At 40.6% G+C, this 26,798-nt stretch overlaps 1 protein-coding gene across 2 annotated transcripts in view; it reads right to left on the reverse strand.

Moving 5' to 3' along the window:
* Positions 1-6,243: 6,243 nt before the first annotated feature.
* The window catches only part of DCX (doublecortin), a 63,223-nt gene continuing 42,668 nt past the window's right edge, over positions 6,244-26,798 (reverse strand). The window contains exons 3-6 of one of the 2 annotated variants that reach the window (XM_051630485.1): positions 21,996-22,098; positions 17,935-18,057; positions 9,099-9,193; positions 6,244-6,416 (exon numbers count right to left, since the gene is read on the reverse strand). In XM_051630485.1, the coding sequence (XP_051486445.1) occupies positions 6,360-6,416; positions 9,099-9,193; positions 17,935-18,057; positions 21,996-22,098 (378 nt within the window). In that variant the 3' untranslated portion in view covers positions 6,244-6,359. Of the gene's footprint in view, positions 6,417-9,098; positions 9,194-17,919; positions 18,058-21,995; positions 22,099-26,798 lie in introns of both variants that reach the window. The other variant, XM_051630484.1, reaches the window with a different exon arrangement.

Genomic DNA, 26,798 nt, shown 5'->3' on the forward strand with positions numbered 1-26,798 from the left:
CCTGCTTCCCCTTTTGTTTGTTCCGGGAATTTCTTGGCTTTTGTTATTCTCACACATCAATGGCACTGACATTTCCAGTGTTCTGCCTCATACTCTCTCTTCCATTTGATTTTCCGTGAAATTCAAGCTCATTTCATTACTCTGTAAGTATCTCCTAACAAATGCCCCCCACCATTCCTCTTAGAAACAAGTCTTTTTCCTTTGTTTCCCATGACACTGACCATCATGGCGTCTTTCTCTAATGATGCCAACTTTCTTTTTTTCACCTGACAGACTCTAATTACTGCAAAGATTTGTTAATTCCCTTCGGGCATCCTCCTTCTTCAGTTGTTTGAGAGATGAACTGTCAGACCTAGGAAAGCTTTAAACTGGCTGAGTGTCCCGAGTTGCAGTTCATTGAGATACAGAGGAAGAGCCAGACTAGGTTAGTTCAGCTAAGTCCATCAAACAATTAAACTGAAAGGCAACTCTTTCCCATGAAGCCATCTGGCCAAAAACACTTTCTAAACAAGAAAGCTTTCAACAACAGGCCCACTGTTTTCTTGGTAGAAGGCCACTGAAATAATTTGACTTATTCATCATTTACAAACACAAGGCCTGCATTTTAAATGGTGACATGAATTGCCCCTGACATGTAACAAAGGGAGGGGCAGCAGGGGTCTCTATTCAGACCAAAGGTAGCAACTCCAGATGAATGTGGCTGTACTCTCAGGTATTGCTGACTCCTCCATGGGGCTTGGGGGAACTGAAAATGATGTGTCTGTCTTACGCCATTAGTAAAATATTGAAGCCTTTATACAGCACAGTTTTGAGAAAGCCAGAGTTTCTGTAAAGTCCTGCTAAAGACATTGGACCATAGTTTACTAATTCTATAAGATTTTCATACTTTGCTAAGTAATGAATAAATCTTAAGAGCAAGCTCTTCTATAGCCCTTTGTATCAGCTTATCTCAAAGCACCTTACAGGTGGAGGTAGGTATTGTGATCAGCTCTTTATGCACTGGGACAACACGGCACAAGAACAGATCTGTCCAGTTATGCCAAAGACCAACAGCTCTGAGATCCCAATGGCTCAGAAATCCCACTGCCAAATTCACTAGGTTTGATTCTCATTTGCTCAGAAGCTCATCTGTCAGCTGAAAATTGGTGTCAGTGCTTTCAGCCTTCTTAAACAGTGTGTTCTGAGGGATGGATAGTGGTCTGTGACCCCAAAGCTCCCCAGCTTCACCTGCAGACGTACTCATACCCTACCCTGCAACTGGGATTCTGTCAGAGCAGCTGTGCAATGGCACTGCTGACAGAAAGCCTTTCCATCCACACACAGTCTCTGAGCATTTTCTCTCTCCCTGATAAAACATGGTTTGTCCTCTTGGCCCCAGACCTTCAGACAAGGTTGTGGATTGTCTTAGCTTGAGACAACACTTCCTGGACTAATTCTATACCTACTTTCTTGGGTATTTTTTCTTCGTTTCTTGAAAAATAATTCTGCCTCTATTTTAGTAAAAGACAACTCTCCAATTGCCTTGAATGGATGTGGGGTACCACTGAAATCAATGACAAAGTACACTCGTGTGCTTTCACTGCAATAAATATAGAAGTCTCATACTGTAAAGTCCATGCTGTGCCCCTGCAGAGAGGATGCAACTTCCAGGGATGGCTGTCGCTGGAACAGCATCTGTGTAGGGATTCAGCCTGGTGTTACACAGCAATTTCACAAGGTGAAGTAGCAAGACCAGCACTGACCTCAAAGGCACAAAAGCACAAACACAAGGCATCCTAGAAAATGTCATCAGTGTCCATATAGATAAGGAGAAACCAACACTTTTATGCCATTATTTCCCATTAAAAATGTCTGGGTGTAACATTGTTTTTCTGTTAGACAAAGTTTTTGGTCCTACTTTTTTCCCCCTCAAAAGTACTGTTTGAGCAAATAACAGCCAGACTGTGTGTGTGATTTTTTGCATGCATGTGGGTTTGCTAAATATGAGAGAGAGATGTGGAAGTTATTCTCTAAGCAGAATTATATTTCTGTTGCCTATGAAAATAACACATTTAGTGTTTTTGGCTCCTGAGAAGTAAATAATGTGCAGGGAACACAAGCAATGGTGGGCAAAAGCTATTTCCATCTCCTAGTGCAGAGTGGACCAAGATAAAACCCCATTACCAAACTCTTTCAAAATGACTTTAAGGTGTGGAGTCTTGGTTGGCTCTTTAGCTGGTGGAAGTGAACTAGCTTCAAATCTTAAAAAATGAGGCTTTAACCCAGAAACTTCAGGATCATAAATGCTTTACAAGTGACAGAACTCCTAAGGCAGAAGATTTTGCTGCAGTGCCCTGATCTTCTACAGTCAAGACCATCACTGGAATGTATGAATACTAAATACATCAGTCTATGCAGGGAGGGTTGCTCCAATTCCTTCCTAACGTTTGTGTGTCTGAAACAGATATTTTTACTGGATATGCGAATTTACTAAAACATACTGGCTACTGAATAAAGGCAGATTTCAAAGAAACAAAGCCCTGCTACTTTAAGAGTCTCTCCAATTTGTTTTTAAATACTGTATTGTTTTAAAACAATATAGTCTTGGTGATTCAATTAGTCTCTGAAAACACCATAGGCAGCCTCATGAGGGAAATTAGACAGGGTTTTTATAACAGAATTAATATAGCAAATCCTCATATCCTGTGGAGTTTTGTGTGTTTGTAAAGGTAGAAAAAAAAATATAAAAGGTAAACTCTGGAGTATATAGTGGAATTACTATCATCTGCTCCAGGATCTCATAGGGTCTGGAGTTATTATAGTATATTGAAAATAGTTACTAATCAATTCCAGTTCAGAAAAGCTTTCTGACCAAACCCAAGCTCATATCTCATGAAAAATCAACAGGACTAAAGCACATGCTAAAATTTAAGCACGTCTTTAAATTCTTTCCTGAATCAGGGCTGCCTCTCTATTTAAATGACTAAGGTACAATGCCTGTGCATTGTTTCTCTTTGCATTCAAATCTACGTTAGGGATCCTACAAAGCCAAAGATAACTAGTTTTGAATGTATGTCACATTCCACATGCATTTCTGTACACAAACTCATGCAATATTTGCATTAATACAGACTTAACTCTATGTTACAGCTGAAATGCTCACTGACTTCTCTTGCTGCCCAGGCATTTCTACCTAGAAAATTGCTTTTTAAAAATTGGGAGTTTGGCCTCATACCCTGTTTTCTTTGTGGCTTCTGCTGGTCTGAATGGCTATTTTTCCCACTGAACAATATATTTTTTTAGGCCTTTTCAAGGTTCCCCTAATTCCCTGAAGGAATTGTTGGGCTCAGCCCCACCCTGGGATGATCCTCGTGCAAACAAAACTCCACTTCTAAGGGAGCACTTGTAGGATCAGATTTTAGATGTGTCACTAGGTGCAGCTCAGGAAGAGGGCCTTGGTGATTCCTTGGCATGCTCCACCAGGAAAAGCATCTTCACATATCCAAACATTACTTGTGGCAAGAAGGAAAGGAACCACTTCTCCACAGCTGCCTCCACGACCATCCATCCAAAGGTTCCTTCACCCCTTGGGATCCTGCTTTATCTTATACAAACTGAACTCATGGATACTGGATGAAAGCACATGTCAGACTCCTTTCCTACCACCATCAGCACTAGCAGTTCAGTCTGCCAAAGGATATCAAAGATTGAGGTTTTTCCTGGTAGATCTGTGGTGAGTGCCCTGTACTAAACAGCAGGAGAACCTAGATGTGACATCATGGCTGGTCTTTTGGTTTAGTGGAGACTCAGGAAAGGTGGCAGGACATGCTAACCCTGACTGTGTCAGGAATGGCTGTCACTGAAGTGACCCCTTTGAAAGGAGCCCAAGTCCATAATCTCTAACAGGAAAGATCATGACTACTAATCAGGGTCCCTGGAAAGGCAGGGACTTGAGGAGGGACTCTGAGATTTCCACCAACAGAATAGAGGAGAGGGTAAAAGCATGTGAAATTATCTGTCCCACTTAAGCTTTCACTAAGACAGCAGCTCTGATGAATAATATTGTTAGCATAACCATGGCCTCTGACATCCTTATGCTTAAGAATCATACTTTGTCACAACCGGTGTCTACAGTAGCACCCACAGGATTAACAGCCAAAAATTAGCACCCATAACCAAATCTGCAATACTTCAGCACCTTCTATTAGAGGATCTGAAAGCACTTTGCAAACACTAACCAACATTTGGCCTCACAACCCCCAGTGAGGTAGAACAGTGCTGTCCCTGTAGGGACAGACAGAAAGATTGAGGCACAGGGTTACTAAGAGACCTGCTCCCATTCAGACACTAAACTTAGCAATGCCAAGGGCTAAATGAAGGTGGCCTGACTACTGCACCTCTGCTTTGTCCCCACTACTCTCCTTTCCCCCCACAAACCTTCAATGTGAGCCCTTAGCCTTTGAACTAAAGCCAGGACTCTATATACAATAGGCTAAACCATCACGTAGCAGTCATGTAGTCAGAGAGCTATTAAATGAAATGAAGCTATTTGTGGGAACAAATGGTTCCTTGTGCAAAACTCTGGGTGTAAATGATCATGCACTAAGACTACCAGGGGCAAATTTGGTGCAAGATAACTCTGACCACTTGATAATTCCCAATCCTGGCCTCTCTCAGATATCTTTCTTTAAAGTTGAATTATATGTATCATCATATGAACCCCTAAAGATGCAGCCTGCACAGATTGTTTCAAACCAGCAATGCAAGCAAACAAAACGTGGAGTGGCTTTGGGAACAACCCAACACTCGTGTAGCATCAAACATCACGTGATTACAATTCATTCTAATCACAAGGGGTTGCAAGGGAGTAGGTGCGTATGTTGAAACAAAGGCAAATGGAGCAACAAAGAAAGATTTGATTGTATGGATTTCATTTAGGTAAAGTTCTGTTGTAATCAGTTTCATTGAAAGCTTATTCCATGAGAAAGGGAGGCAATGCCAGCTAGCCTGTGACAAAGCTTCAGTGCAGTGAAAACCACCAGCCCTGCGTGAATAGATGAACTTTGCATTCTGTAGGAGTCATTACCCATTAATAATAGCAAAAGGTTTCTCTAAATACAGCAAGTTTGCTTTTGTCAGATAGAAGAGCTTCTTAAAATACGGGGTTTTGAATACCACAAAATTCCATTTGTTATATAAGTAGAGAATCTGGCCATAGTTAGGAATACTGAAGTGTAAAAAAAGAAATATGCAGTCTTAAACATTACAAAAACTATCAAAACATTCATTATTTTGAATTGACCTTCTTTTTCAACTACGTATGTCTATTTTAGCAGTGATGATAAGATTTCTAAACCAAGTTATTACCATTCTGCAGTTGTTGGTTGGCTTTTTTTGTACATTTTTCTGAATGTGTTTTTTAAACAAAAGAAAATTGCCAGCTTTTATAAAAAAGGAGCTTGAATCCTTACTCGCAAAACACAGATACAAGGTTTTCCTTTATAAAAAGTGTATTGAATTTTTGCTATAAAAAGTGACCTATAGGGTGTTGATCCTGAAAACAAATTTTCACAGTGTTTTCAGTGTTGGCTGTTCACAAGGCATTACTGTTACAAAGAGATAGAGAGATACCACAGGGTAGGTATAAAAAAAATGTTACCAGCAAGCAGTATCTTTGGATCATATGCAAAAGGTCTTTTCACTCCAGATAACTCAGCTGACTTTTGCTTAATCAATACAATTAAAAAAAAAAAAAAATCCCAATATTTTAATTACTATCGTACTAACCTTACTGAGCACCTTAGGCAATCATTCCTTGTCTCATCCAAGCTTCTGATGGCAGATTAAGCATCAAACTAGTCAGTCACACTCCTTCCTAACCTCCAACAATAAAACCAATACTAGTTAGTATGCAGGTGCTAAATTCAGGGCTGCAAATGAGAAGCAGTTGAGCTGGGAAGCACTGGAAGTTGGGACAGGTGGAAAATATAATTTGCTCTACCTGAGCTTACAGATTGGTCAGCAAGCAATCTGTTTGCACACTTTTGGGGGAGCTACTTTACTATTGCTAGGAATATAGTTGCAGAAGAAGAAATAATAGAAGAAAATGGGAAACATACAGTATTGGCATATTGGCCCCAAATTGCTCACAATGTCTGTTTGCATCCCTGTAACTTAGAAGAATGGTATCCCTCTATCTCTATAGACTGGTAGGTGTTGATTTGTGGCACAGAGGATTAATCACAGAAAAAAAATGACATATAACTGTGTGTCCTTTTTCTGATTTGAAAGCACCAGTCACCTATCTGCTTATTTTGGCAGAAGTACTCTACTGTATCTTGAACATAGCTTGCAATATGGACATTTAGTTTCATGTTGCTTTACATGGAATCTCCAAGGGAATCAGAGTCATCCAAAGACAGAGGCAGATACAAGTCCTGTAGGAAGAAAGAAGAAAATGTTAACTCACACAGTCAGTTTCCTCCTTTGGTCATGCATAAGGAAGCAGCCAAATGGTCCAGTTCCGTGCAGTTTATCAGCACAGGGTGGAAGGCTCATGCACTGGTTACTGGACAGGCTGACCAGTTTTCCAGGTAGTTCAAGGCTAAAATCAAGGCACGTTACTTGCACAGTGGAGGAAGAGAATCTTGGTACCAGAAGATGACTGTTTAGTGATAAATTGGAGAAGTATCTTTTAATCCCCCCTGGATCTATGTGTCCTGTACAGCACATGCATAAATGGGCAGGACTTTTCCTTAAACAGATTTCTCTGAGGCTAAATCCACAAAAAAAAAGTCTTATCTGCATGTGACAGTTACCCTTAGAACAAATCCCTAAGAAAATCACGTTCCATTATTTATTATTTATTTTAAGTAATTTCTGATTGATTAGAAGGGCTAAGAAAACAATCCCAAGTTTATTAATTGGATCAAATGCTGAATGTAATGATCTTCTAGGGTCTCATTCTGTGGTGGACATCTCATTCCAGTTCCTTAAAGTTCTGCATGGAACTAGGTACAGCAACAGGCTCAAGGGCTAAACCTGTCCTTGGACCTTTTTGAACTCTGACCCACAGACAGGTAGTAACTGTGAGCAGAATGAAGAAAAGTCAAAATACACAGAAAGGAAATTCACAACCGTCTTGATATAGGAAGAGGTAAAATAGGACTTTGTAGTGAACTCAACCCAAGCATGGATCATTTGAGCTTTAAGTGGGTGGGGGTGGGGGGAAGAAAATTATTTCATCATAAGGAGGAAATTGCTTCTGGGAGGAAGACAATGATGCATGAGTATTCTGGTAACCGAAAGTGCTGCATTTTTTGTTTGCTGATTAGCTGAAGTTAGTGGAGAAGCTTGTGGATAGACTGGCTTTGCCATCAGTGCTGGTCATCTATTACAAATGTTCTAGGGGCTTCACTGGAAAGGTCATAAATCAGCCAGCTGAAAACATACATGAAACATTAAAGAAGATGAATTTTACTTATCTTAACCAGGAAGCAAATCCTCATCTCCAACGTCCTAAATGAGATAGTGTTTGGAAAATGTTTTGACTCCCTTGATGGCTGAAGCAAAAGATGCAATTTACAGCATTTCTTTTGCTGAAATACACACAGGCAATTGTTGGATTCAGGCTGTTGGTCAGATCTTGTTCTCAATTATAAATTCATCATAAATCTGGGCCCACTGTATTAAAATTGGTACATTTCCTCAGACTTAAGACTGAGCAGCTGAGATAAGAGTAAAGTCCTAAGGAAAACTGAGATAGTGTTTGGATTCAGCTATGTGTTTAGAAGGAAAATCAAGTAAAGCTGAGTAACTACAGCCTCTCCATATGTTGGGAATATTTTAAAGATCTGATTTTTGAGAAGCCAGAAGTCCACCCCAGGCTCCCCCAGTACCATTCAACCCTATATCCAAAGGTCTGCAATCCAAAATCTTACATGTTAGAGGTGTAATCCAAAGCCCATTGGACATTTGGAGATTCTTCTCATTGACTTCTCTGTGCCTTGTTGCACTATCTCAACTGTAGTCCAGCTGCTGCTGCCACTCCTCACATTCAGAATAATGCATAATCCTCAAACAAAATGACTTCAACCTGTGCAGTCTAGACCACAGCGGATTACATGTGGCTGGAAGACTGCAAAACCTCACCACTATCCAAAATTTTTAATTACTCTTCCAGAATTTCAAGTCAATGCTTTCAAAATCATACTCGGGCTGAGTGCTACGTTCTGGTTGCTAAAGAGAAATCCCTCTGCCCTCCTCTCACACTTACATTTATGTCCAAGTTCCAATTTTTGCATCAAGTAAAGACTGTTGGAAGAAACACTGTGGCTCTTCCAAAAATAAGAAAGCCAGTGGAAATGAAAATTTGGACTCAGCACAGAATGGCAGTGAATACGAGGAATATAAAAAGCTGGGACAGCTGCTTTACCTTTTAAATAAAGCAATACATGAATTATCTATGAACTAGCACAGGTTTACTGATCTCTACTATGGTGCCGTGATACCTGGTAGACAACCTGTTTGTAGCAGGAAAAATAACTATTGTACCAGAACACAACTGCTACACTAGCTGTAAAAAATCACTTATTTCCTGTAAAACAGAGCGTGGCCTTAAATTATTTTTAAAAATCCTTGAGAAGCATAATTAAACTGATGTCTTAGAGCATTTTTATTTCTCCTGCTGTTTGATGAACCAGATTTGCCAACACTTTAGGCTTTTCAAGAGAGGAGGATTTTTATATATTATATATTATTTATTATTTATTTAACTTATATATTTATATCATTTATTTATATATTTAGATCATATCCATCAATAGCTTGTGAACTTTTTTCAAGTAGTAATACAAGCTCAGGGTTAAGTTATCTCTTCTGATCCATATGGATGATCTCCACAACACAATAACTCCAGTGAAAGAAACAGGCTAACTATTTGTTTTTCACCATCTTGCTAGAGCCCAAAGTGACAATCCTTTTTGGTAATGGGTCAAATTCTCAGCTGTTTCATTATAAGGAGCTGTGCTTTCAGAGAGTATGGCCATGACTTAAATATTGTACAGATCTGAGTAGACTAAAGAAGAAAGAGCTGTAGTAAGGTATAAGAAACATAATACCTTGTGCTTACGGAGGCTCCCTGGGCTGGTTGGTGTGGAGATCGGGGACTGCTTGGATTTGGGTGTAGACAGTTGACTGCTTGAGGTCCCATTTGCTGTCAGAAAACAAGACAGAAGCTAGCAGTCAGACAAGCAAGAGGAAGATCTTATTTCTCCCTTGGGGAGATGGAAGACAGAAATGCTGTAGTTTATTCATGTTGGGCAGGAGAAAAAAGCCAAGCCAACAGCATGGTTATTCACCCACCTTGAGGGTTCAGCTGTGCAGGATAATTGACTGTAAAATACAAAATACACTGAAGAAGCAATATTTCACATGACAAATATTCACCTAATATCCAAGAGATACATAATCAGAAAAACAGAAAACAATTTCTGTATTCTCAAACAGTTTAACACAATTGAAACCACATGGCACTTAAGGAGTGGAAACCAGAGGCCACAGATATCCTGGATCCTACACAAGAAATGTTGGATGTCAGACATACCCATTACAAATTAGACAAAGAGCTGCCTGGAATGCCCTAGATGTAGTTAGCTGTGGCTGGCATTAAATGACCAAAAGAGCCCTTGTGAAGCCCTGGTGTAAGCACAGGGTGGCATGTCCCTGTTCACTTCTTTGGGGAGAGGCCAGGGCTGGTTCTGCTGTTCCTCCACTGCCTGCACCAGAGCAGTGAACATGGTCCATCAGGGGGAGAAACAGGAAAATCACATCAAGCAACAATCCTCTTGCAAAGGTCAAAAGCTGAACTTTCGGGTTGCTTTCCTTGTTCATGTTGCTTTGAAGAAAACCTCGTTATTCTCCATTTAAAAAAAAAATAAATAAAAAAATATATATTAAAAAAAAAATTAATCTAAATACCTTTTAGAAGGTTGTTCATTGAGGCTTTCATGAAGATAGCCTTTAGTTAAAGTGAAGGGCCCTAGGTCTGTATCAGAGCAGGCTATGATGCATTTATTGAACTAAAAAGGAATAAAAGTAAATAGCACAATGCAGAAAAATTAAGGGAAACCAAATGGAATAAAGAAAATTTCTTCTTTCCTACCACAGATGTTCTCTGAAGTAAGCTAATGTCTCTGATAATTGCCAGGTGCCACAATATCTATTTCATAAAGTTATCTGCATAGTGAGCCTGGTCATTCATAGGTTGTGCATCGACTCCAGGGATACAGACACGCTTGTTACCAGAAGCTGTAAACACACAGCTCCATCAGCACAAGCAGCATTACTTGAGGGAAGGAAATTCAGATTCATGCTGGCTGCGTCCAAGTATATTATCTTTTCTGGCCTTTTATTTTTGTAATCCAAGCAGCAGCAAGCTTGAGGCCTTAGGAGCATTAAACAACATATCCCAATCAAGTCTACAGAAAGTGACATTTCCAAAACCTCCTCCAGATGTTAACATATTCAGCACAAGCCACAAAACTAAATCCCCAATATTTTGATTCTCATTTCCTTAAATGGGAAGAGTGTTGCCAGGCCTCCAGATAACTGCATTTTTCATTGTGTTGATGTTTCACACAGAGAAAGAAAAGCATAGCATGATCCAGGTTTGTTGTCCTGCTCTATAAGTGCCTAAAATCTTTTTATACCATTACTTTAACTGTAAAGGCATGCACACAGGAGGATGGATGATTTCAGCATATGGGACTGAAGACAGCCTCCTTCCTCCTCTCTATTATCTGCTAGTGAGAAAGCAGGGGGCAGTTAAGGTCCATAGCATCACTGGCCCAAATGCATACATGGTCATACCTGTGAATTCAAGTAAGTGTAAAGCAACACATACTCCAAGGCACAGAACAAAGGAGGAGCTACCAGCATGTTAAAGCAGGTCAGATCCAGGGTGATGGGGACCCTCTGTCTTCCCATTACAAATGCACCTCATTGAGGAAATAGATATTTCTTAAAAGGTGGTAGAAATAATGATTTATAGATAATTGGAGAACAGAGTGACCTTTCACCTCCCCATTGTATTTAAATCAGTCTTTATTGGCAGAGGGAAAAAGCCCTTCCTAGTTATGGAAACCCAGAAACTGTTCCACACCATTCCCTGCACTGCGACGTGCTGCTTTTCACTTTGCTCCCGTTCTACAAAGTGAGCTGCCCTCGAGGCTGGTGGGCAAAAAAGTAGAATTCACTAACTATAGGCCGCATAATGAAGACAATTCGGAATAAAAGAACTTGGAATTTTATTTTATTTTTTTTCTACCAAGTGACTTTGGTTTTTTTTATTAAAGAAAAAGTGGGGTACAATAGTACTAATGTGACCCATATTAGCTAGAATCCATCTCTAATTTCTAAAATGCCTCTTTCTTTCTTTATTTTCAAATGTCGCTGGTCCCGAGGCAGGAAATAATCCTTCCTAAGACAAATAATGCCATTTAACAACTTTACCAAGAAACCAAATTTCCACAAACAGAAGGGCTGGAAGAACAGCTAAGAGAGAGATGGAATTGCTGCAAGGAAGGACATAAATTCCCTAATACAATGAGACTTTTAAATGCTACAGCAGGGATGTTAATATTTTATGAGCACCAATGAAAAAACAGATGTGACACCCAAATCAGAAATCAAATGAGACAGAGGTATATCATTACAAATACAAAGAGTTTTGCAGCAGGAGCAACAATTAAGCAGCCCAGGTTAATTCTCCTTGTGTCTGATCATGAATAATAGAGTTCATAAACAAACTTGCATGTATTGCATTTGAACTCAAATGCAAGAAAATAACAAGAGGCAAAGAGCAGATCCCAGGTGGTGTATAATGCTGCTGCTCCTCTAAAACCTGCAGATGAGTTATGGTAGCTGAATGTCTCACATAAACTCGGCTGTTGGAAACCATTCTCTATAATCAGCTTTCAGTTTAATTAATTTGGGTCTTTTTCCACCATGTTATTGTTTGTGGTTTATGCCTTACTTGTGTTATTGTATTTGCTTTGCAACCTCAATTTACCTTAAAGCCCCTTTGTGCATATGACACATCCTTTAATTGCATGAACACATGCACAACTTGGTTTCACTGGATCCTTCCCTCCCTCAGTGCACAAGGCAATTTATATTTGGCAGATAAATCAGGCTTGCCCAGCAAATGAGAGGAAAGATGGAGAGTGTAGTATAATGTCATGCTTGAGATGGCTACAAGAGATCCAGATAAACTGAAATCTCTCCCTGCTTCTCCCAGAGATATTTTGCCAAATTCCTCCTTGAGTGTTGCTCAGGTTTGCTTAGATGACTGAGACTCTGGATCTGAATTTCTAGCAATGATAAGCACTGAGACCTGTAGATGAGGTGAATGAGGTCCATCTTTTAACTCATGTTTCTCTCAATGAACAGAACTGGAAAAAGCAGGGCCCAAGGATTACAGCAAGTGCTCAAACTGTGTGGAGATCTCTCTTTTTCTATTGATTTGTAAATTAAGGTGAATTGTCCTTGCTCCATTGGGGTTCTCAGGGTTCTGCAGATGAGTTCCTAGTCTGAGGAGCACATGCTCATACATGACAAGAATGAGAAAAAGAACCATGAAATACATGGATAGTTTTGTCTCCAGGCCAGGTTTTGAAGTGTCACCAAGGAAATAAAGAGGCAACAAACCAAACAAGAACAGCATAAAAAAAAGTAGAAATAGGAGCTCATTTAGTGTGCATGGGCCATCCTGCCCTCCAGGACAGGGGAGCCTGTAAGAAAAATGAAGACTCCATTGTTGTTTTTATTCTGGAGTGGAAGAATTCAGATTGCATAGGCACCCTTCACTTGGGCACCTCCTAGGTTCCAAGCACTCAGCTCTGCAGCGCTGGCACCCTTTTCTCATCACATCTCGTGAGAGTGATCTCTCTGCTGGATGTGAGCTGTGGATAGTCAGCTAGCAGAATGTAAGGAAGCCAAGTGGGATTACAAGCTGCTCTGTCGTGTGTGCAATCCAAAAGACATCTGCTGCCTTTTTAACACATTCATATATAATGACCCCAGGGAGCCAGATCTGCAGTCAGGACAGACTGACGCTCTGTATCTGTTTTGCTAATTGCTGCTGCCTTGTGAATATGCTTTTGTCCTTCTGTCCAAACCCTTCTATTAAAGGACTGAGAAATTAAAGTCCTGCAGCAGCGCCTCAGAGCCCTCTTTATGGGCTCCCCAAGCCAAATGAAGGCCAAGCTGGGGAAAGACACTGTCACATTTCAGCTGAGGTATCTGTACCTCTGTACTACAGAGGACTAAGGTCACACTGATTTTAAAAATCATAAACTTTCCTATCACAGCACATGTATTTATACAACTGAACCTTTGTTTGTTATGTGAGTTACTGTAAGATAAATTATATTTTTATAACAAAGAAGTTACATCAAATTACATCACTGTTTTATCCCCTGTATTTCTCCCCTGAGATTTAACTCTGTCTTTGGTTTGGTTTGATTTCTCATTGGAGTGTTCTGTTAAAGATATTTTGCCAAACGTCATGCTGACCCAATGCATTTAAAGCTCATGGACCAAAGCAGCACCACAAAGATTGATCTCTTTATGCCCAGTTTTCCAGCAGCCAGGGCCTTCTAGTCAAATTGAACCAAGAGGTGAAAACAGCCCATGATGGAATGATCAGCATAGTGTCTGGAGGAATAGCTGGATCAAACAGAAACACACTGGCATTGCTGAGAAGGTATATATATGGGTCTGGGGTTAATGAAAGAAGGAAGAAAGGATTCCCCTTGGGAATATAAGGACTGTGGTCTGTTACCATCTGCTTATAGAAAGACATTTCTTATTTCACTAATTTTGTTTTCATTCATTCATTTAAATGACTGTATGGTAAATAAAGAGATAAAAGTACCATGCCAAGAAAACTGTGTTCAACACATTTCTGTGGATTAGCTATGTCATTTTTTTAATATCCTTGCAGCTGAAGGGCTCTGGCTGCCTAGAGGAAATTGAGCTTTTCAGAGTGAGGCCACGACACATCTAGGCAGGAGGCAAATTACCTCCAGCAGAAGGTACCAGTTCAACCAGTGAACTCGAATGGCCGCAGCTGGAGCTGGCACTCTGTGTGGTTGCACTTCTGTGCACGGCCTTCTGTCCTGATGTTTTTTAACAAAATATTTTGTCTGTGTGTTCTTCATTGCTCCATGTTAAGCCTTGTTATTTTGGAATGGGAGCTGACCACTTACTTACATGGCTCACTACCAGGACTGCTGTAACAAAACAAGTCAAATAATACATTACAGTTCACATCTAGCTGGTGATAGGAGCAATTAAATGGCTTAGAAATTGCCTCTTGTTCAGTGCTAGATTTAAAGACTTGCTACATGTATTTTCCTCTGTATTCTGCTGTTGTTCTGGCTTAGAGGTGGCCACAGAGACCACAGCCAGGAACGAAGCTTTAGGTGCCATCAGGGGAAACTGGACTCTAGCCAGCTGTATGGTCTCCCTATGGCTCTCCCAGAAAGCTAGTTATACCTGGATCTACGTTTCTCATTGAGAAGCAGATCACTAAACCCATAGTCAAAACCAGAAGGAGTAAGGGGTATCAAAGAGATCAGCTGGCACAGAAGGCAGATCCCTACACAGAAAGTTTCCAGGCTGACAGATCCACTTAGGTGGGGATCTACACAGCCTATGGCAATGGCTAATGCAGCATCAGGCCACTCAGTTGTGTTCATTCACTTGCCTAACCTGACAGTGTAGTGCAGCAGGACTGAATGCATTGGAGAGTGTGTCAGTCTCTGATCCACTGGACCGTAGATGGTGGCCATGCTGGAGTGTGGCTTTTCTCTGTTGGAAGGGCTGGAGCACATGCTGCAGCCACTCTGCTGCTGAAGATGTCTCTTGTCTATGGCATTCTTTGAGAGAACAGCTTCGGTGCTAGCAATGTTATTCTCCAAATGCCCTCAGAATGCTCAAAAAACCCCAAATAAAGAGCCTCAAAGGTCTTTTCTGTACATGATTCCATGGGGAGATTGCAGAGCTCAGTATACAGATTGGTTATAGCTGTCTTGGACAATACATTGGGAAAGAGGGCATGAACAGCTTAAATGATGCACTCAAAGCCACAGAGTGAGTCAGTGGAAGAGACTGGAATAAACCACAAGCCCCCGAGTCCCCCAGCCTGTGTGGAGGACAGCTGCTGCTTGGGCAGAAAGCTTTTCCACTGCTTTGAATGAGGAGTGGTTTATTTATGCTGACACAGAAAGATCAGAAATGTTCCTACAGTGAATGGTAGGGAAAGCGGATGCAACATTTGAACACTCAACATTATATCCTCAGAACTAGCACTAACAAGCTCTACTGAAGCACTTTTTTTCTGTTCTTTCTGTGCTATAACAGTGACTTCCTACTTTTGTCCACTACCTGCTGGCAGCATCAAAGCTCTTGCCAAGCAGTGAGGCACAGCTCTGTGTGCACAATCTGCTTTGAGCCTGAGTCTGTGGGCACTGCATGCAGACCATGGTCCACATGGAAATCCACTGCATTCTCATTTTTGCTGCTGCTAAATAATGTACCATTTTCCCATCTGTTTTAACAGGGAATGGAATAATAAGGATGAGAAACAGAAGAAAATATTGTCCTTTTCTGTAACTGTGTGCTTGCAATGAGGAGGGTTCAGACTTCCTTCACTCAAAAGCATGAAGATTTACTTCAGAATATGCATTTACATCAAGGACCAGATATGTCACAATGACCTTAGAGACTATAGTGGGAAAAAAAGAAACAGAAATCTACCTGGAAAAGAACAAAAACTAATAGCATAGAATCAAGGATTCCAAATTCCAAGTTTTGATATGGCAACCGTAGCAGAGTAGAAGACAGCAAAGACAGAAAGTACATATAGGTAGGAGATCAAACACATAGCAAAAATATTTAATATACTTGAAATAAAACTGCTTTAAAATCCTTTCACAAATGAAATAGGTGAGAAAGCTGGAAAAAAAAAAGGGTCGGATCATCTTTTATTAATCAGGCTTCATTCAGCATTCCTTACCTTTTTAATGTGGTAACTTCAAAATCCAGCTAAGCCTGTGGAGTGTTTATATGTAAATGTTGACTCTGATCACTTACACAAGCCATGTGTAGACCCACTTTCTTTATTATGAATTCAAGGGACAAGAACACAAGATGATATTCTTTTTTTCTCTCTATCCTGAGAAAACAACTGTATTTTATTACTTTTCCAGTGCTGAGAGAGATCTGTTATTTTTTATTCTCATTAAGCAGGACAGGCTGCCATTTTTTCAGCACTGAAATCACAGGAAAGTACAAATGACCCTTGTCTAGATGGATTAAAGAAACCTGATTTGTCCTTCATTACTGGCCTTAAATCCAGAATCTGTCTATTGTTCAGCATTTCTGGTTATTTTAATCTCCTTCTCAAAGGCTCTGCTAACTGTGTTCATTAAACATCATCAGATGACTCACCATTTTCTTCCTGTGAGTCATTCAATCAGTTAAAATCAGGAACACAATAGTTGCCATTTCACATTAGACTGTATGTTCATGCAATGAAGTCTAGGTCTGACAGTAATTAGCACCTGATGCTCATGGAGAAGCTTTAAATGACGTTTCACAACTCATGCATGAGCTGATGCCCAGATCATTGAATGGGAGTTGTCTTTGTGCTTTTTTTATAAATCAACAGCATATTTTCCATCACGTCTTCAATGTACCTACACATCTTGACCATGCATTTGGGATTGTAAAAGGTTTATGGATGATAGCAAGCCTGAATTGAAGAACAGCCCACACTAGAATCTTGAAGGGAAACTCTATGAATGAACTCTGTATCTTAAAAATCAGAGTCATGGCATGTGCTAGCCAATATCACATTGTTTCTGAAAGTAGCTGCAGAACATCAAGAGACCTTAAGCAAATTAATGCCTTCCTGAGGAAAGTATTTTCAAATACTGTCATGAGAATTTATTATCCAGTAATGCAGTATCTATTGATAGTCAACTGTTGTGTGGTGTCACGTGCAGTATGCTACTGTGAAGGTGAAAAGCAATTTCTGTTTTCTATCACCTGTATTAATACTGTGGGTCACTTGATTTTAAGCAATGAAACTCTCATAAAATCTTGAAGTGCTTATTTGGTGATTTGGCCATTTGAGTGAAAGGTCATGTCTGGTTTTCTTTTAGAAAAAACCAGGCAGACAGATGACACGCCTGGAGATCCACCCTCTCTGTCATGACTCTAAAAACTATCAGTTACCAGAAGTGGAATATTCAGCCGAGTCTTTCATTTATAGGCTCTGAAGCTCTCTGATGTGCTACATCACTAATCCACTTGCTGCTGAAGAGGGAGGGAGGCATTTCCAATAGTGCCAGCTGCTGCACCACAACAGGATTCTCATTTTCCTTCTCTTCTATTAGAGAATGAATGTCTCAGTATCACATCAATAAAACCATCACCAGTTCTCCAATTGCAAGGTCACCGGTCTTTGTTAAATAATGATTAGAAGGGGACACTTCTGACCTGTACAATAATTAACGTTTGCGTTGCACAGGAGGTTATTCTAAATCAGTCTGTATCTGTAGGGAACACATGGGAGCACCAGGGCCTTGATTTCCTGCCTGGGAAATAGAAACTTCTTTTAAACTTTTATTGGTGCAGGAGGCTGTGAGACTGTGAGTGGTTTGACCTAAAGCCTCAACTGCACTTAACCGACCAGAGAATTCTTCTCCAATAATTATTAAATGCCCCCCTACACATCACCAGCTTCTTGTTTTTAAAAAATGAGTTTTCATATGCAACACCCAAGGCCAGTGTATCCAAAGACACAAAATAGATGGTTTTCTCTTAAGCACAATTAATATTCAGACACTAGAAAAAAAAAAAATCACTCACCATCTTGATGGTTACCTGAATCGGCTGGAGACTTGCTCCGGCGCATGGGGGCTGGGCTCTTTGCTGAGCTCTTCTGAGGGGTGGGAGAGGACTTACTGCCCGTGGCAGCTGCAGGGCTCCCTTTCATCACCCGGCACTCTGAGGAAAGAGACAGCAACCATGGTCATGTCCCTGCCTACACTTTCACTGCCTATGGAACACCCATGGGCAGCTTCTTGCTTTGTCTCCAAAGTGCTGGAGAAAACATCAGCGATAAGGGAAAAGCTGATATCTCTACATTTGATTCAGGGCAAAGACTTCTTAGGGGGAGAGCAAAAAGAACAGCTTTACTTCTCTGGAGAAGGTGCAGAGACTGTGTATGTTAAGGTCAGGCTGGCTCCCTAGCAGGGCCCATTTCCATACCTGTGTCCTACTAAAGGTTTTCTGCCCTTCCCCTTGCCTTCATTCTCACAACTAGGGAGCACAATGAAAATGGCCAACACTGACTGAGGGAAGAATCAGTTAATTTGCTGTAACCCTTGCATGAAGACCTAGTAGTAAGAATGATAAGTGCAATTCATCCAGGTGCAGAAAGGCAGCAAACAGCTCATGGCATGATGTAAAGGTCTCTAAGTGGCAGACAGGACATCTGCTCCAGGAGGCTTTCACCCAGCCTGAATCAACCTGTTCTGTGGTTTCAACAAGCTGCAACTTTTCAGATGCAGAAAGCAAAGAAGACAAAATGGTTTTACAAAACATGTCCTCTGTCCTGGCCACTCACTTCAGAAAGGTTTGTATAAACAAGTCTAGTTGATTTATGTACTTAAAAGACATGAGCAGATGAGAACCCCAACTGTGTTTTCTTAATAAACAAGCCAGGAAGAGTGGAAAATGTAAACAAGATATACAGTGTCCCGCAGAAGGGAACTGAAATGCTAACAAACCTCTGTTTGCTCCAGTATTTCAGGCATTCCAGATCTTTAAAATCAGGGTTTATTTACATTGAGAGCTAACAGAAAACTCACTTTCCACCCCTCAAGTTATGAACTTAACCCAGTTAAAAAGAAAGCAATAAAAAGGGGATTTCCTTTTTATCAAATGCTAACTGGTCTTAGCTCATTTCCTACAACAGATTGTCCTCACCGAGACATGAAAAGCAGGCCATTTTTACATATGTGAATTAGATGTTCCACATACAGTTTTATATGGAAAAGTTCAATTCAGCATGCATAGGCTGGACTGAGGACTCCATTGACTGGATTCCCTAATGGGGATCAACTAAGGCAGCACAGAGCAGCTAAATAATTGGTCAACCGAAAGCAAGTTGTCTGACCTAAATGTATGTGTTATTTATTTATATATTAGTATTTCTATGAAAATGTAATTGCCCTAAATTTTTCCCCAGGCTTTCCTCATTCTCAGACAGTCAAGAGTCAGTCTCTTCTTCCAGATGGTTTGGAAGAGAGTTGGGTCATGCAGTACAACAATATGAGAAAGGGATGACCTGTGCTCCAGGGGTACTGCACAGTAGTAAACACACTACAGTGAGTTTATTCTCTCTCCTGCTAAATGGATTTTGGAAACTGTAAATCAGGGATAGAAAAAGTTGTGTGATTTGTTTTTTCAAAGATACTTGATTTCTCATAGATGATGCCACAGAAAGGCTTGTATGGCTGCAGCACTGATAGAGCCTGAATTGTTTACACATTAAGACCAGTAATGACTGGGAGGGGGAGGTGTGGAAGGTAGACTATTCCTCCTTGATACTAAAGAATACGGTGTTTGATGAGGCACTGTGAAATAGCCACTAGGGAGAGTGGGCAAATGACTGCTCCTGGTGTTAACCAGCCAAGCCAAAACATGGGGGGAAATAATCTCCAGCCACTGTAGAAGCAGTGTTTTTCAAGGCTCTTTCATACAGCTGTTTAACAAAAACAGTGCAACCTTTCCATCTTAGAGCGTGATTTTTTGCACAGCCATGGGCACTGAAAGCTCTGAGAGACACACTGGAATACAGCCTCCCAGAGCAGACTGGGTCTCCTAGTGCCCCCGTGTGATATCTGTCAATCATATATCACATGGGTATCTCAGAAGCCAAGGGGGGTCTCAAAGGATGTCAGACATCTATGTTTAGTCACCTGAATTTCTCCCTAAAAAAATAAACCTAAAAAGTTAACATAATTTTAGTTGTGTCTTTTCAAGAGCTTTCAAACTTGTTTTCTTCCCAGGGGAGCAATTCCTTGAAAAGAAACTCAGCTTTGCATTTTCCAGCACAGAAAGGCTGACTAGGAAGATTTCCTCTAGCTCAGCCCTTGGCAAGTGACAGTACACTAGAGACAATCTCTGATCACATCCTGAAACAAGGCTCTAAAGGTGGAAACCCGACTATGCCAAAGTTATTGTCAACAGGCCTCTAAACATCACTGGGATGTGACATTTCCGTGAGCTGATGCTGAAACCAGTGGGTATGAGTGAGACAAACCAACATAATCTGGAAGGTGCTCAGCAGCAGGGATTACAGGGTGGAAGCTGTGGTGGGCAGTCAGGAGGAAAAAAAGATGACATAATTCTCTCTTGTGCTATTTCTCATTTTGTTTCCTGATGTCCTGCCAGAGTGAACATAATAACTGGCAATCCAAATGCATGTCATCCAAAGAGGCAAGAAAAAGTACCCCATGACAGAGGAGATTTTAATAAGTGACATTCATCTGCAAAATGCTCAGGACTCACAGTCTTCTTGCAGCATCTGACTCCTAACAAAGAAGGATGATGGGTGTATAATGGGAAAACACTGCTGGCTAAGAGCTCCTCGTCTGCCTCTTGAGAGGTGCAGGGCACCCCTAAGGTTCCCTGAAAATACCACTGGGAGCTGCAGTTTCTCAGTGCCTTCCCAACAACAGGCTTGGCTTATTTTTGTGAGACAAATCCAAGCTGGAAAATTCAGTAGTAACCAGGAGCATAGGCAGAGAGCTGGGCTTCCCATCAAGTTGTTCTGCTAGGATTGCATCCAAACTGTTTTACAGTGTGGAACTCCCCATGGAGCTGACTCAACTACCGAGTGTTAAAAAAAATATGAAGCTCAGGTTACAGATCACTTTCCCAGCCTGACACAGGCTTTATTCTCTGCCTGCAAAGTTTCAGCTGAACCTCAGAAACTTTATTTGAATTACCCAAGACCATCAAATGGGTTCATCTGGAGTACACAAGTCAGAAGTACCAGCATCAAATAAAACCAGGCTTGCAAAGCAGTAATAAAAATACAGTGTTTGAAGATTAGAAGCTGCTTGACTTCCTAGTAAACAGCAAAAGTCCTTTTTGGTCTTCAATGGTGAGTCAGTTTGTAGCATGTAAGACAGCACAGGGCTCCTGTTCCTTATACAGGATACCTAGAGCTTTAGGAAATGAGCCTGAGTGTTTGAGACCACATTTTCTTCTAGTTTAAATGGTCAAAGTTACATTAATTTACTCTTCCTGCACTCCCTGGCACCAGCAGACAGCCTGCACTGTTGGGGTCTGAAGTTGCCAGGTGGAGTAGGGGGTAACTCCTACAAACAAGCTCTGGGTATTCTGTGAAATCAAAGATTTCATGGCTTAATTGATCATACAGACTCACATCATCACAGATCTGTGCTTGCAGTTGTAACAAGGACAAATAAAGTGCTGCCCCCGTCCACTCCCTAAACAGGGAATTACTGCCCTGGTTTCTGAACCAACAGAATAAAGCACTGGAGCAGGTGATTTTTCTTCTAAATGTCCTTGTTCCCATTTTTTAATATTCACGTGTGTACCTGAGGGCAAGAGACCTTCTACTGTTTAGTTCTCAAGAAAAAATATACCTATCTGACTGCAAAATGGAAAGGATATCCACCACCAGATTGGGCAGTATGTGTCAAATGGTGTAGGAGTCCATTTATTCTGACTCAGGCTACCTCAGTCAGTATTTGCCCAATTACAGTATTTGCTGACCAGAATAGTATCACAAAAGGATGCTGAATTCCATTCACTAGGTCTTAAAAACAGAACAAAAGCAGCATTCTTATCTGATACAAGCAAATCAAATAAAAACAGACTGGAGAGCAGTGTGTGTTTGATGTTACCGCTTTCATCCAGCGAAAAGTCATCCTGTGCATAGCGGAATTTTTCTGGACCACAGGCGATAAACACATCATCATCCCCAAAGAAATCGTGGAGACAGGTCACCTACAGAGAGAGCAAAGTCATTCAGTTTATTTTTAATTGGCAACATTCTGATGTGGCTTAGTTTTAATTTAAACAGGAGGGAGCTGCCTTTCCACTGTTCCCCTGTCCCATGCTAATTCAGTCCTACTCCCTGCGAGCCTGGTGCACAACACTCAACTTCTCTGGGCAAGCCAAGCGTAAAGGTGTAATTAAAAAAAGAGAGAGAGAAAAATCCCAACTACCTTGCAAATATTGTGAGGTATGGCATGGAAGCATGCTATCAGGAGTAAAGTTTAAAATGCCATTGTACTGGGAGCTGATCCCTGTACTCAACTGGCAGACATCTGTACTACTCTAAAGATGATGGACTTGTTTTTTGAACAACATTTTAACAAAATCAATAGGTGTACAACCAATATTCATCACAAAAAAACAAGCAAAATACCTGATTAGGTAAAGGAACAAAGAAAAGTGAGGAAGCTCTAACAACTTTGAAAAGCATTTCCTATTGATAAATCTTATTCAAAGGGACACAAGGGCACATCAGGCTTGTGTCTTTGTCTTCCGTTCTCCTACTTCTCTGTAATTAGCTGGGAAATGAAGTATAGGATGAAATTACCATATGACACTGTCCTCCCTGCTGACTGAGCAATATAATCTCACTGACTGGTGGACAACTCAGCTCTCTAAGCAGCTAGAGGGTCCTATTTAATTTTTTTCCATACAATACTCATCTGCAAACACACCAGAGTGGAACAACATTTGCATCAGCCAGCCTGGTGCAGCCCTCCCACGACAGATCTGAGCACCTGGGTGAGCCCAGGGTAAATGTGGGTTTTTTAAAGTTATGTTTTTTCAGGAGATCATTCCCCAGCAACTGTTAAGATTAGCACTGACATTGAGAACAGAGGTGTCAGGCTGAGAGCTGATGCCCAGTGTTGCCATGTCTGAGCACTGGGGTCTTAACAGAGGGGAGATGCATTGCAAGGGACAGGAGAGAGCATGGGAGATCGCTGTGGGGAAACTTGTTTGTAGACAGAGCTGAATTTCCACATCTACTGATCCCTTTGAGCTGGATTGTGAAAAGTTAATTTCAAGCTCTAATAAATCAACTGTAAAGAAGGCTTTTGGCTATCTTAATAAGGCTCAGTATTTTACAGTGGTTAAGATAATGTATAATTAAAGCAGTGCCTAAGAGTGCACGCTCTGGTTAAGATGCCAAACTTCAGTGAAAACCTTGCTTTTCCATAGGCATGGCTTTCAAAATAGATGTAGAAAAAGGTAGAATTTTCTTTGCAAACCAGTGAATTCCAATTTTTCTTTGCTTAAAATTAGATGGAGAATAGTTAACACGTTACCTATAGAGAATTCTCCCACAGAAGTATGATATTTCAAACCAGCACTTGGTATTACAGTCCTCCCCCGGAGGATGCACTGATTCATTTGCAAATAATTGGGTTTGGCTCAATACACAAGTTGCCATTTGAATGCTAAGTACTATATTTATGCCACGAAAAGACTAATAGGTTGCTCAGCTCACCCTCCAGTGCAGAAACCACTGTATAGGTAAACACAGTGCAATGCTAGATCACAGCATAAGGGTTCAGAAATGTCCCAGCCTTTTAGATTAAATCAGAAAGAATCCACAGGTGTTTTCATTGTCTCCAGGTCATAAATAAAAGTGTATATTTTGTCCTTGAACTCCCCACAGCCACCACAAGCACAAAGGAAGTTCAGGCAACCAAGAAAGCCTCAAGTTTGGAATCAAGGGTCCAAATAAGATGGAAAACTACCAGCATGCACAAAGATAGAAACCTGGTTACATGTCCAGCAGAGACACTTGCAATTCACTTTGCCGCATTCTTGTCCCTTCAGGTAGTAGGTTATAATGTGTATTTTATAATTGTGAACATCTGGCTGGAGGAGTACTTGAGGCTGGTAAAGAAATTAGATCATCTACTTCTTGAGCTTCTAATTTTCAGGAAACAATAACTCTGTATTTGCTTTTTTTTCTTCCCTTTTTTTTCCTGCTGTAACTTCCACAATTAAGAACTCACCACAACATGTTAGAAAAGACAGAAAATCAACCCCACTCTCATTAAAGAGGGCAAAATGTATTATGTCGTTTTAGCTATGTTGTTTATGTTCACCATGTGTGTGGTATTTTCTATTTACCTTTTGTTTATTAAACTTAAATCCTTGATCATTCCAGAACATCCCCAAAAGATGCCCTGTTTGTATTGCCGTCTACATAAAGCAACTGGAAAGAAAGCCCATGATATGGTCATCCCTGAAGGACATGAAGCTGAAGAAGACACAAGCTGGGAAGCAGAATCATGGTGTGCTCTGCTGGGATAGCTGGTTCAAGACCTTATTAGCCAGTATGGAACATTTCAGAGTTGCTCTTGACAAGCAAATCTCTACCCTGCATTAATTGTTTTAGGGGTTTTCAGTCTGTCCAGAATAACCCAAGCAGCCTGGACTGTTTTGAAATTTTATGTTCTGCCTAAGCTTACTCTAATCTACTATTCTAATTATATCTGATAATTAGTCTGGAACACCAGGAAAACTCTGAAAGAAAGTTCACATCAACAAAAATTGACCGTGGCTGATAACCTGGAAATGACTGGTTTCCCATGCTGTATTTTGCTCTTAGCTGTAAGTTTATGAAAGCACAAGACAGAAAGCAATAGCAGCCTGCTTAGTGCAAGGACCTCTGCTGCTACATGAAAACAGTAATTTTGTTGGTGACTTATGCACCCTTAGCAATGACATCAGAAACTATTCAGTTAGTAAGTTTTTAGTCTTTTTTCATTTTTAAGCCTACAAACATTATTTATAACAAAAATTAAACTTGTGTATATAGTTACAGTAGACAGGATAAAGAGCATTGATTTTCAAGGTATATGTGCATGCACTTGCTTAAAGGAGGATAATATTTAATTTGAAAATCAGGATTAAGGACAATATTGACTTTAAAAGGATCATACAGCATGAAATGTTTTCTCTCCAATTTCTGTAGCTTAAGCAATTCCAAAGAAGGAAGTTAAATGCTCATACTCCAGTTGATGAGGCACAAATTTATTTCTTAGAACAAAATTATTTCTAAAAGATTTGATGGTAAAATTTTCTTTTGTGTCAAGGTTTGATTTTTTTTTTTAAGTTTCAGAATATATATTGCAAAAGAAATAGAAGTTGGTAAAGATTAGCAGATCTTAGGGAGTACAAAACTGTTTGCAATTCCTTAGGTTTTCATTAAGCTTGGTTTCTTTTCTCGTTAAATGAAATCCTTCTCTGCTTATATTAGAAAAACCTTCCCTGAGAGGACAATATAGCTAGGATTTCCAAGAGGGGATTTATGCAGTGACAGTCCATTAGTGCCTGCTGCAGCAAATTTAATAGCAGGAAGGGAAGATAGGTCCTTCTGAGAGATGCTGAGCCTTCTTGTTCATTTTAATACAGCAGTTGTAGAACTAAGCGTTTTTTAGGATTTTGACAAAATGGAGCTTGCCTCAGGCATCTCTCTGGATGTGAGCTCACAGCTTGCTGAAATACCTGTGATGTTACAGATGTTCTGAGTTGACCTGGAAAAGGAGCAGTCAATAGGCAGGATACATACCTGCACAGCTGTGAAAAACTGCCTATTTCTACCATCCTACAGGAGGCAGCAGCAGTATTTAAAAATTTTAATTCGTTAAGAAATGAATAATTGAAAATAATTAGAAATCAAAATCCTGAGGTCTTAAGCTTCAGTCTGAATCACCTACCAGTGCAGAACCTCCTGTTGCTTTAAAAGGGTGTTATGATTAATCAGCTTCTTTGGTTCCCTTTCATAATCTGCAGAATCTGTCTGCGTGGCCAATGGGTCACCCTCACTGTCACTCTCCACAAACATGAACATCCTCAGAGCAGTAACTCAGCTCCAGCCACATGGCTGCTGCTTTCACTGCTGGATCAAGCTCTTGCAGCTCTGGTGGCTGCCACTTTAGCAGGAGGCCTCTGGTAGCCTGGATTGGCCATCACTATTTGCCAAGAAGATGACAGAGCTCATCTCTGAAGAGGAATACATCACCAAGAGGGTTAACTGAACTGTCTTTTTCACCTTTCTCAGAAATGTCTTTATCAGAGGTGCCTATTTTTAGCTGATGGAGCCGGATGAGGCTGAATGATAAATTATCAGACACTGTAGCTAGTGATTATTCAGAACAGTGATTTATGTACACAGTCCTGTTCCAGGCTTTCCATCTCTTTCTTGTGTCATGGAAAGAGGAAAAACCTCTACTTTAGTGGCCAGCAGGCTGAACGTCTTCTGTCTCGGGGACTGTCATCTTTAACCAGCTGCTTGACTCTGCACAAGTCTGAGGATAAGTGCAAGGCTTCTTCCTCAGCTCCTCTCTGCCAGTCACAACGACTTTGTTAACTGTTCTCTCTGGAATGTCGCTCCCTCTTTAAGTACTTAGCAGAACAGAGAGCCATACGTGCTGATGTACATAGGTAGCTTCAAACTGTTCCCTAAGTTTCTGCAGATCTAATGGTTACACACAAAGAAACGTGCCTTTTATTTCTTTAAATCATGACACTTCATTAGCCTGTAGGCTTCCAGAGCTTAGAATGGGGGAAAAAAATGTCTTCAGAAACAGCTTGCTTTAAGGCCAAAAGGACCACAGAAGACAATCTGCATGCCACATACAGAAAAAGCCTATTAAGAACAGAACTGAATT

This window comes from Apus apus, chromosome 12, assembly GCF_020740795.1.
Source record: "Apus apus isolate bApuApu2 chromosome 12, bApuApu2.pri.cur, whole genome shotgun sequence".
NCBI classification, from domain to species: Eukaryota; Metazoa; Chordata; class Aves; order Apodiformes; family Apodidae; genus Apus; species Apus apus.